Below are 12,652 nucleotides of genomic sequence, written 5' to 3'. Positions count from 1 at the left end.
GAATGAACACGCCAAACTCCTCTGGGACTTCTGGATTCAGACAGAGTTTTGGAGCATAATACTCCTGGCCTCACAATTGTGTTAAAAAACAAAGTATGGATCGTCTATGTCGCAATCCAAGGTGAATGCAGGATTGCAGAAAAACAAGGGGAAGAGCTGACATGATATGAGGATTTAAAAATCGAACTGCAAAGACTCTGGCACAAGCCAGTAAAGGTGGTCCCAGTGGTGATTGGCACCACTGAGTGCGGTGCCTAAAGACCTTGGCCTGCACTTAAACACAATTGGCACTGACAAAATTACCAGCTGCCAGCTGCAAAAGGTCACCTTACTGGAATCTGCACACAATTTTCGCCAATACATCACACAGTCCTAAGACACTTGGGAAGTGTCCGACGTGTGATCCAATACAACAACCAGCACAGTGTCTGCTGTGGACTCATCTTGTTATGTTTCAAATAACAATAATAATTATTATGATGATGTGACCCATGAATTCCTCCCTTTGTGTCCAGCCAAATCCTTCAGTACACACAACACACAACCTAGAAATTAAAGGTGCAGATGGGGAAGAAAGAAGGGACAACAAACCTTGGCACATCGGCTGATGGGAGATAAGGAGTCCAAAACCTCTGCAATATATCTTGCTTTTCTCTTTTCAGTGAAGGCCATTCTTGTCATAGCAAACACTAATTTTCTAAGGACGATGACAATAAATGAGTCACTGAATTTATCCTGAAAACATTTTTCTCCTTGGAGGTTTCCAGCAAGTCCTTGAGATCAATACACCTCTGGCCTGAGGAATGACTCATGAAAGCATCCAAAGCCTTACAGAGAAATACCTTATTTTAAATAAATGCCAAAAAGCTTTTTGAGAGTGTCCTTGATGCCTTGAGGCTCAGCCCTATCATCTCAGAAGATCTGCCTATATTTCAAGGCAGAAAAGTCTGGCCAGAAGAACAGCTAAGCAACCTTCCCTGGTCAACTCTCCCCAAGGGAAGCTCCAGCCTTGTTCCCTTCCAGAAGAGTCCATTTTTGCCCCAGATTCCAGAATCTTGTGTGTTGACATGGTCACCCTGGAGACAAGGGGTTCCTGAGCCTCATCAGGGTTAATGTTGGCACTGGCCACTGCTGCCTGGACTTGGCTCTTGGGTCACTCTTGTCAAGGGTCCCAGCTGCCCTTTATTCCTCAGTGCCTTCCTCACAATGGCTCTTGCTAGACAGAAAGTGGCCATGCTCCCTCCACTTGGAGCCACAGATGGGATTGCAGGGGAGAGGGCGAGGGGGGGGGGGGGGAGAGCGGGTTTTTCCAATTTGGACCTATTTTTCAGTTATGGTTCCCTTGGGGTAGCCCTGTGACCACTCGTTAGCTATGTCTTATCTGAGAGAATGTCCCTTTTAATGCCTCTTTTGCAGAAGGTCTGGAAGGGATCTCCATGTCTCCGATTTCCCTGTCTCCTCCAAGGTGAGTCCCCCCCAGCTGCCCATCTCTTTCCTGGTTTCCTTCTCCACCTCCATCTCTTCTGGCCAAAGAGCAAGGAAACATCTCCATACAACAGGGCCACTGTGAACTCCAACAAGATGAAGAGGAAGAAGGAGAGGAAGGAGAGGAAAACAAGAGAGGGAAAATGAAGCAGGGAATGGCAGTCTATGGAGCATATTTTTTGACATCACTGGATGTCTGAGGAATGGGGTGGTGGTCTCTTCCAACTGTAGGGTTTTGTCAGCATTTGTGTACTAGATGAAGATTTAGGGCAGATCTAGACAGCCCCTTTATTGTGGAAACTTCCGCAATAAAAAGGGGGCTGTCCAGACAACTTTCTGGACAAACCTGCATTGATTCACCACAAACTAGGAAAACCCTGGTTTGTGGCAAATTAATTTGATAGGTTTATTCCATGCCTTCTTGCATTTCCTGGACATTTTGGTTGAGCAAACACCCTGGACAAAGGTGACAACAGAAGCCATTATGCACACATCTGGATCAGCAAGCAGCTTCTGTCCCTGATCTGATATTGCTGGCTGATACTCACCCAGCTGATTGTTTCGATTGGGCAGAGAGATGGCTGTCCATGGAATCAGACTCTAAATATGTACACTCCTTAAAATCCTTTATTTGTCATCCAAAGTTTGATTACTGGAGATCACTTTTTGTTTCAAGGTCCCACACCCATGTTTTTCCCAGGGGTTTGTCCTCATCAGAGACTTAAACAATTAAACCAATCAAGGACTCATTTGGATTTCCCAATATGGAAAATGGACTTTTCCGGAGCTCTCCTCTTGTGAGAGCCGCTCCTCAACAGCCAATTAGCCCTCCCAGGCCAGTTCTCCTCAATCTCCTCCCCTCCACCAGAGTCCCCACCTGAAGGCAACATCACCAAAGCACCGCCAATCAGGGTACTGCTTCAGGCTGACCTCTTTTCTGGCCAATCAGGAACAAAAGCAAGCAGAGCGAGAATTTTGAATAACCGACAGCTGTATAAAACCTCATGTCTCTGTATTTCATGTATGCTTGTACATTTTTGGCATCAGCCATATTTGCATAAGTTCTGGCCAGATTGCTAATATGCCTCTGTGGCTGTTTTTACCTGGAGTGGTCTTCAATCGAGAACTTCAGACCTTAGCGTAAACGCTTGCCAGGCACAGACCTTCAGTATCCACAGTCCTAACTTAGACCTCACTTTGATAGTTAGAATGAGAAAAGTCCTACCTAATTCAGACATTCCCTTCCTACTAATTCAGTTCTGTCAGTGTAATTAGCAAATGGTTGTTTATCCCTAGGGAACATCACTTGACTGCTCCTTTTGTACCTTCCACTGGCTCCTGCACTCATCTTGCTTATGACCCTTTTAGTTAGACCTTCAAATTCCCACAAATCCTCAAACGTCTGGTAGAAAACTCTACATAAGTACACCTTCCAGGATTCAAATATTTTATCAACCATTTCCCTTTGTGCCACCCAGAATATTTGAAGGAAAAGATACTCTTCTTGCATGCAAAGAAATTCAATGGCAGGCTAGGCTGCATTTTATTATTATCCACCAAGAAAGGAAAGAACATTTGGCACAGAAAGGCCTTTATTTTTTGGACACATAAACACCAAATCCCTGCAGGCTAAAAAAAAAAAAAAAGGAAAATAAATCGAAATACACTGTAGTTAATACACAGCCAGCATTTCATAACAGAGGGGCTGCTAGACCCCTCTTTCCCCCAACAAGGGGTTTCATTTCCTTAAAAGAAAAAGTACCTCGTATTGCTATAGACATACATCCAAATCCCATTTTCATAAAATACAGTTTTTAAAACGTTACAAGTCTAACAATATAGAGAGCAAAAATAATAATAATAAAATAGTACATCTGAAGTGAAAAAAATGAATAAACGCAAACAAGTTTTACATACAAGATTTTCGGCTCTAGACATAGAAATATCACCAAAATAGTGTCCATAGCAAGGTAAAAAGAAAATTCTGGAGTGATATTCACAGACGATCCTTTTTCTTCTTCTTCTTGCTCAAACTGCTCTAAGGGGGGAAACCCTCGCAGTCGGAATAAGTCTTGATACAAATGCCCTCTGATCCCCGCTTTCCGAAAATGAAAGCCGGGTAGCAATGGAGCAAAAGGGGAAGGGGATCTCTCCTTTGGGGGGACTTTGGGGGCCCCTTCGCCTCTCGCTGGGACTTGGGCTTGGTCTCTGTCCGTCCGTCCGAGAGAAGCTTGGGAGGAGAGGCCCAGGAAGGCTGATTTTCGACTCCCTTGGATCCCTCTTTGGGAGCCAGGCTTAAAAGGCCTTCTCTTTTGGGGCATATAATGGTTGGCAAAGCCTTGGCTGATGGAGAGCCACCCATTGCACCAACTCTCTTGGCCGTTATCCCAAGGACCCCCATTGGCTACATTTGAAAACCTTCCACAACATGCAGCTAATGAAAGGGGAAGGGAAAGCATCCAAAGAAACAAACCCAAACACACTCTTAAACCTATAGCTACCGAATGCATGTCTTCCCATTGATTGACACATGCGCCTGTTGATCACTGGGGCCAAACTTCCAAGGAGCGCAGTCGATACATGAGCCAGGGCCAGATCCTATCAAACAGATTTTTGGAGATCATTTCATCTGCTGCTCCGGTCACCGAAATGCCGCCCTCTCCTTCCATCAACCTTCAGCTTTGGAAAGTCTGCCCTAAAGACATCATCATCGCTCTCCAGCGACTGAACATTATTATTCTGATTTTTGCACAGCAGACAATGTCCGACAAGGGCAAATAAGAGGGAAAAGCCATGAAATAAATCCCAAGAAAGTGCAAAAAACTGCAAAGAACATATTTTGAGGGGTCAAAGGGGGAGGAAAAACCATAAACTGTATCAAAAATAATATACTGCAGCCATATTTTCTTTTTTCATAACAAAGACTTTGAAAGATAACTGTGGCTTGTGAGACAGAAGGGAAAATATATATACATACACGTAAGGATTGTGTTTCCCTCTGATAAAAAAGGCAAAAGTTGATCGAAGTCATTTCTCCTTGGCTTTGTTTTACCAAATGGGCTAGAAAAGCCATTTCAGAGCTTTGTTAAGATTCCTATCTGCAGATAGTTATCTCCATCTCCATCATCATCATCATCATCATCATCATCATCATCATCATAATTATCATCATCACCATCACCATCACCATCATCATCACCACTATTGTATTGTCGAAAGCTTTCATGGCTGGAATCACTGGGTTGTTGTGAATTTTCCGGGCTGTATGGCCATGTTCCAGAAGCATTCTCTCCTGACGTTTCACCTGCATCTTTGCCAGGCATCCTCAGAGAGGATGTGAGGAGAAACATCATCTCTGAAACATGGCCATACAGCCTGGAAAACTCACAACTACCCATCATTACTATTATTGCAAATACAGCCAAACTGGGGAGGAAGGGGGTGAATATCGGTTTGATGCAAATACCTCCTTCAGTGGCAAATTTCAGTGGTGTTTTGAGAAGGAAACTTTGGGGAAAGAGGCCAAAGCTCCCTTCTTCCTGGACCAGGATTCAAATCTGGGAGCAACTTCCGCCTTTCCTCAACAAAAGAAGCCCAGTAAAACCATGTCTCCCTCGTATTCATATTTTTAACATATATATATGTGTGTGTGTGCTTTGTCATATCTTTCCACTGATATTCGGTAGAATCAAGGCTCAATTGGGAAACAAGGGCATGTTTCTGTCCTGTCAGTGCTTCTGGACAGAACAACATGCACTGATTCCCATTCTCTGCACATCCGGCCATGCATCTCTCAAGCCATGTCCTTCCCTAGTGCAATAAAGGAAAATAAAAATAAAAATGCTACATACTAAAACAGGGGCTTTCAACCCTCTTCAAGGTGCCTCAGGTCTCTCCTTGGGTTTGGGGCAGCAAGAGTTTCATGAAGTCTTGCTGCTGTTTTCTCCCTGAACAAGCATTCTTTAAAAAGGAAAAGGAAATGAGAAATAAAGAAAAGTAACAGACGAAGCCTCTCTTTCTCTTGGTATTTGTTACACGGGTGAGGTATCTTAAGGGGGAGGGGAGATAAGAGTCCAATACACTCAGTCTCTAAGCCTGTCTACACTGCTTCCCTATTGTCTAATAAAGAAAAGAAGAATCAGTTTGCCAACCTCCAATGAAATTGAAAGAAGCAGCTTACAACAATGCACCCTTGTGAAGCCAAAACAACAGTGTTCGGAAGTCAAACATCCCAAGTAATAGTAGCAGTAGTAAAAATAATAATAGTTGCCTCCAAGTTTTGCCTCAAAAGCCCGGTGGTGCAATGGGTTAAACCCTTGTGCCGGCAGGACTGAAGTTCAAATCCAGGGAGATCACAGATGACTCCCTCTGTCAGCTCCAGCTCTTCATGCAGGACATGAAAGAAGCCTCCCCACAAGGATAGTCAAAACATCAAAACATCCAGGCATCCCCTAAGCAACGTCCTTGCAGACGACCAATTCTCTCACACCAGAAACAACTTGTAGTTTCTCAAGTCGCTCCTGACACGCACAAAAAAACAACAAAACCTCCAAATGAAGCAGAACCTATTGCTAGCCTTGAGGTCTCCAGTGGGAAGGTGCACAAGTTGAGAGTCAACTGTTGGCAGTGGTGCCATGGTATCCCGTTTCCATGTATCATGTGCCAACATTCAACTGCACAGTGCGGGGCTCTATGATATTCTGAGGAGGCCCTCATCTCCCCTATGGCCTCAGCCTTCCTTTTGCATTGCACACTTCAGTGGAAAGGAAAGAGCCCCCAATTAATAGAAGCAAGAAAAAGAGACATTACATTTTTGTACACTTCACACATGCTACTGAGTGCTATCGGTACATGCGGGCGATCTAAATTTCTCAGAGAAACAAACAATTTTTTTAAAATGCTGGTTCAAAAGTATTTTTGATTGCTACTATCGACACTATACACAGCTGTACATATTGGCAACCGAGCCTTTCTCCAATTCGGAATGTGAGCTTTATAAAAAAAGGGGGGGGGGGGGGCTGGACAGACCAATGGCGGATACAAAACTGTTAAAAATAATCATCCATAAAAAGCATGAAGGGAGCCTCGACCAATTTTCTTTTCTCGTTGAGAACTAGTTTCTTTCTTTTTGAGTCAATCTATACAAGAAGGCCAGCTGTAACTCATGTAAAGTATAGTTGACTAGAAAAGTTACAGCCGGAGTATATTTTTTTTTTTAAAAGAAAAGAAGTTATTGCTAAAATTAAAACCTTCTATGAAAAAGAGTATTAAAAATGACATAATCAAACACAGCAGCATAAAATGGGCACTTTTGTCATGTCTGAAAAATACCTAGAACTAATAGTTTAGGAATCTAGAGGGGAAAGAGGGGAAAGATGCTTGGCATTCAGAGCCATCCAGTGGCAGTTGTAACTCTCCCATTCATATATATGGATTTTTGTTTTAGACCTGCCAAAGGGCCTCGCTGTCCACTTACGTCACACATTCACAGAACCAGAACCACCGAGTCGAATGCGCCATTATAGTGCAATTGCTTTGCAGCCCACAACTGACTGACTGCAGAGAGATTTACAAAAAGAGAATGATAGTAAAACCAAGTGGAACAAAACAAAACAAACTCCCCAAGTTAATGCTTTCTTAAAAGACATTTACAGTAAAAGTTCTGTGTGATTAAAGTCTATATGGCCCCCGCAAGAGAAAGAGAGTGGAACACAATGTTTCACCGCATCCAGAGGCTTCATGAAGCAGGGACAAAGAGGAATCTGGCATCTCGGCGAGCTTAAGGGGAACAAAGAGGTAACTTAAAACAGATTAGCAAAATATTTCAATAAAAACCTTTTTTTAAAAAACAATGTGCTCGGTCGTTTACATTCTCCTTTTAGGAAGAATCAGCCTCTTGAACTTTTGAGGTAAAAATTCAATGCAAAGACTGTCTATGAAATTTCCGTTTGCTGAAAATCACAAAATAAAAATTGCTCAATTGCATCTGCTTCCCAAGGGGTTGCCAGTGCCGTCGATTCAGTGCAATTGTCGAAGCTGCTGCTGCTGGTGGGCCGCTGGAGATCCAACCAGGCCCCCAGAGCCGGCCGATCAATCGTTCAGTTGGTGGAGGCTGCATCCCAGTTCCCTCGCCTCCCCAGGGTCCCCATCAGGCGAAATACATGGTGTGCTGGGTGTCGTGGTGGATCTGCACTGCCTTGGCCAGCGCCTGCGGGTCGCGGCCGTTGCTCTGTCCCGAAACATGGCTCCCTTCAGCACTGAAAGGAAACAGACATAGAGTTTGCAAGGTGACCCCACAGCAACTGGTCTCAGGGATGATGTCCCCTTGAGGCAGGAAAACAGCATCCTGTGGCATGACTGTTCTGGCCAAGCTGTTTTCCTGTTTCTTAGCAGGGGGTGGATGGCCCATGAGGTCTCTTCCAACTCTATGATTCTATGACTCTATTTACACACCCTGGGGCATCTTCCACAAAGAATCCTGGTTGGAAGAGAGTCCAAGGCTCATCCAGGCCATCTCTGTTCTTCCATGAAGGGAGACATCATCCAAGCTCTCCTGACAGAGTGCCATCCAGCCGGTGCTTAGAAACCTCCAGAGAATGGAGGTTGGTTCTGCTGGACCTCGCAGCGGCCTTCGATACCGTCGACCACGGTATCCTTCTGGGACGCCTCACGGGAATGGGCCTTGGTGGCACTGTTTTGCAGTGGCTCAGGTCCTTCCTAGAGGATTGTCCCCAGAAGGTGTTGCTGGGGGACAATTGCTCAACAGCATCCTGTGGCATGACTGTTCTGGCCAAGCTGTTTTCCTGTTTCTTAGCAGGGGGGTGGATGGCCCATGAGGTCTCTTCCAACTCTATGATTCTATGACTCTATTTACACACCCTGGGGCATCTTCTACAAAGAATCCTGGTTGGAAGAGAGTCCAAGGCTCATCCAGGCCATCTCTGTTCTTCCATGAAGGGAGACATCATCCAAGCTCTCCTGAAAGAGTGCCATCCAGCCGGTGCTTAGAAACCTCCAGAGAATGGAGGTTGGTTCTGCTGGACCTCTCAGCGGCCTTCGATACCGTCGACCACGGTATCCTTCTGGGACGTCTCACGGGAACGGGCCTTGGTGGCACTGTTTTGCAGTGGCTCAGGTCCTTCCTAGAGGATTGTACCCAGAAGGTGTTGCTGGGGGACAATTGCTCAACCTCACAACCATTGTCTTGTGAGGTCCCACAGGGTTCTATACTGTCCCCCATGTTGTTTAACATCTACATGAAGCCGCTGGGGGAGATCATCCGGAGTTTCGGGGTGCGGTGTTATCTGTATGCAGATGATGTCCAACTATGTTACTCCTTCCCACCTACTACTAAGGAGACTGTTCAGGTCCTGAACTGGTGCTTGGCCGCTGTATCGGACTGGATGAGGGCTAACAAATTGAAACTGAATCCAGAAAAGACAGAGGCACTCCTGGTCAGTCGAAAGGCTGAACAGGGCATAGGGTTACATGCCCCCTGAAGATGCAGGTTCGCAGCTTGGGTGTGATCCTGGATTCATCGCTGAGCCTGGAACCCCAGGTTTCAGCGGTGACCAGGGGAGCATTTGCACAACTAAAACTTGTGCGCCGGCTGCGCCCGTACCTTGGGAAGTCTGACATGGCCATGGTAGTCCACGCTCTGGTTACATCCTGCATAGATTACCGCAACGCGCTCTACATGGGATTGCCTTTGAAGATGGCCCGGAAGCTTCAAATGGTCCAGCGTGCAGCAGCCAGGTTGCTAACAGGAGCGGCGCTCAGGGAGCACACAACTCCTCTGCTGCATCAGCTCCACTGGCTGCCAGTTTGCTACCGGGCCCAATTCAAAGTGCTGGCTTTAGCCTATAAAGCCTTAAACGGTTCTGGTCTAGCCTACCTATCCGAACGCATCTCTTCCTACGAACCCTCCAGGAAGTTAAGATCATCTGAGGAGGCCCTGCTCTCGATCCCGTCTGCTTCGCCAGCACGCTTGGCGGGGACGAGAGACAGGGCCTTCTCTGTGGTGGCCCCTCGGCTGTGGAACTCCCTGCCTAGGGATATTAGATCAGCCCCCTCCCTCCTGACATTTCGTAAGAGAGTGAAAACCTGGCTCTTCGAGCAGGCATTCAGAACCCCGGAATAGTCAAGCTTGAGATGGAGAATGACCCAGGAATGGCCAAGACGATGAAACGGATGAGGATTGGAATGAGAGGATATAGCTCTTTTTAAATTGTTATTGTCTTTTTTGTCTAAATGCACTTAATTGTTTTTGCTTTTGTATTGTATTGATGGCATCGAATTGTGCCGATATGTAGACCGCCCTGAGTCGCCTGTGGGCTGATATGGGCGGGATATAAGTGATGTAAATAAATAAATAAATAAATAATAATAATGAGACTCCACCATACTCCACACAAGTGCCATTCAGTCCAACCCCTTTTGCCATTCAGGAAAACACAATGAAAGCACCCCCAACAATGGCTACCTATTCTGCAAAGAAGGACACTTCATGGCATCAGCCCATTCCACTATCCAACAGCTCTGCCAGTCAGAAGTTCTTCCTAACATTTAAGTGGGATCTTTTTCCTTGAAATTTGAACCCATGATTCAATTGGGTCCAGAACAGCAAAAAACAAAAACAACAACAACAACAACAAAAAACGCTTGCCCCTTCCTCCTTAATAAGATCTTCTTTAACATATTTAAACACAGCTCTTATGCTCCCTTCTCTCAGCCTTGTCTTTTCCAAGCTAAACAGACCCAGCTCCCTGCACTGCTCCTGATAAATTTGATGCATGCATCTGACCACTGAACTGCAGCTTCTTCAGAAGCATTTCAGGTACTTCCCTTAGTGAACATACAAAGAACTACTAAAACTAAGATGCCCTTACAATGCAACCTAGGGATCTGTGGACTTTGGCAGATTTCTCGGAGACCAGTTAGTTTGGAATTTGTTTTAAGTGTCATTATAAAACAGCTATTACTCTCTACATTTCCTACATGCTGAGTGCATCTTAACCTCATTATTCACAATGCCCACATCCTCAAGTGCATTCTCTGTGTAGCCCCCACACACCTCCCTTCCAACTGAACATAACATTTCATTATGTACCCAACTAAGTGGAATGAGGTCAATGTCAATCATTCCTGACCAATAGCAAACCTAAGGTGAATGTATCACGGAGTTTTCTTGGGAAGATGTGTTCACAGGAGGATTTGCCCTTGTTTTTTGGAGAGTGAGTGCCTTGTTCAACCTGAGGATTCAAAAACTGTGATCTCCAGCGTCACCGTCCAAGGCACAAACCACTGCACCACATGGTCGACACAACCTTATGCCAAATTTAAAAAAGGAATGGAATCCTAATTGTCTAAATACAGCACTATGGACTGAGTGTGCCAAGTGGCAAATGGTCAAACAGCCTGGCTACTGCAAGTGTTATTCTTCAAGCCAAGAACAACAGAAACTATGAAGAACCTCTACCCAGATTTCTTACCAAACAAATCCAGGCTGGGGGTGAGTAAAAATGGAGAATTTACCCTCTGAGACCAATTTCAAATGGATGATTTAGCTGTTTCATGTGCCTCACAAAGCCAGCTAAGGGTAGCCAACAGAGGAGGGACATCCCTGAGAACCTACAGACCCTGATGCTGGGTTTCACCCAAGAGGGAGGCGCATACCCTGAAGGAAGCCCGATTGACTCACCTGTCGTGGTCTTTGTCCACAAGATGGTACCGGGCCCGAAACGCTACCAGCCGGGCATAGTACGCGGGAGCTGGGATGGAGACAGAGCGTGTGCAGCGAACGTATGTGTGGCAGAGCTGGTAGGTCAGCAGCTGCAATTCATCTGCGGTGAAACAGTTGTCGTCCCACAGGACTTGATAGTGGGAAGGGCGGCTGGTTCCCTGGGAGAAGGAAAACCGGCCACTTGTAAGGGCGGATCCTTAAGCAGGGAAGGACTCATCAACCGAAGGGGCTGCTCCACTGACAGCCAAGTAGTGCATTTGCATCTAGTCATGAGGTTGCCCACCAGACACATTTCAAGGGGCTCAACACCACTGCTTTAGGATAGTGTCAATGGGCACAAATCTGCACAGGAATGTATTTTATTTTTTCTGAAAATATTTTTTCTTTTTTTCTACTTTTTTTACTAATATTTTTTCTTTATTTTTTATTTTTGAAAAGTTTATTTAAAATAAAGTAATACAATTTATTCACTTTATACAAATTTACAACTCTGTCAGACTTCTAGTTATTCTAATTTCATCTATTACATATTATACTCGAAGATAAGCTGAATTTTTCAGCCCTTTTTCTGAGCTCAAGAAGTCTCCTTTGTCTTATTATGGGGTCAAGCCAGGCAGCGGAGCCTGGAGGCTATTGCTTGCAATATATGATATATTTCTCTCTCCTCTTCACCTTCCTTGACAGTGTGTTTTCTTTTCCAGTCAAAAGGGAGGGAAGGAGGGAAAGGATATGTATTTCATGCCCTCCTTGTTTGTATGGCTCTCTTTCAAACCCACCCAACTTCCTGGCTTTTTTCTGTGTATCTAAGTGTATTAACTTTATATGTGCATTTTGTTCCCTTGGAAATTGTCCCCTCATATGTTTGCAGTTCTTTGCAAAGCTTATATACATCGTGTATAGATAGAGATTTCAATGTACCTGTATATATGTATACATTATTTTTATATATGAATTTTCCCCTCACATGTTTGCAAATGCACACATATATAGAGAGTTTCAAATGTTTTGGGGAAAATGCCTAAGTTAGTCTCGAGAATTTCCGTTGCTGCCTGCGCGAGCACAGGAATATACCGTAGGTGCAAATCACAGCTGACCACGAGGGGAAATTAGCATAGATAATTATAGATCTATATGTAGTTCTGTTTATATTGAACGTTTGCCTGTTACTATGTTCGAAGCCAGCCTGAGTCCCCATGGGGAGATAGGGAGGGACACAAATGTATTATTAAGTTATTGTTGATACCATATTGTTTTTGTTGACCCTACTTTTCCACTTCCAGAGCTAGTTTACTGATTTTCTTTGATAAATATTCAAAACAGCTAACCTACTGATGCCTCAAATAATGTATTTTATTGGTATCTATTTCAATTTTGAAATTTACCAGTAGCTGCTACATTTCCCACCTTTGGTTTAAACTCACGTCA

The 12,652-nt window shown here is 44.6% G+C and overlaps 1 protein-coding gene across 4 annotated transcripts in view; it reads right to left on the bottom strand.

Moving 5' to 3' along the window:
• Positions 1–3,000: 3,000 nt before the first annotated feature.
• Positions 3,001–12,652, bottom strand: part of LOC137095551 (protein argonaute-4) — a 57,494-nt gene continuing 47,842 nt past the window's right edge. For all 4 annotated transcript variants that reach the window (XM_067462338.1, XM_067462336.1, XM_067462335.1 and 1 more), the window contains 2 exons: positions 11,186–11,385; positions 3,001–7,742 (listed from right to left, as the gene is read on the bottom strand). In XM_067462338.1, coding sequence (XP_067318439.1) covers positions 7,634–7,742; positions 11,186–11,385 — 309 coding nt within the window. In that variant the 3' untranslated portion in view covers positions 3,001–7,633. The remainder of the gene's footprint in view (positions 7,743–11,185; positions 11,386–12,652) is intronic.

The sequence above is a fragment of the Anolis sagrei genome, chromosome Y (genome assembly GCF_037176765.1).
Source record: "Anolis sagrei isolate rAnoSag1 chromosome Y, rAnoSag1.mat, whole genome shotgun sequence".
Classification (NCBI taxonomy): domain Eukaryota; kingdom Metazoa; phylum Chordata; class Lepidosauria; order Squamata; family Dactyloidae; genus Anolis; species Anolis sagrei.
This window is presented reverse-complemented; position numbering and strand designations above follow the sequence as displayed.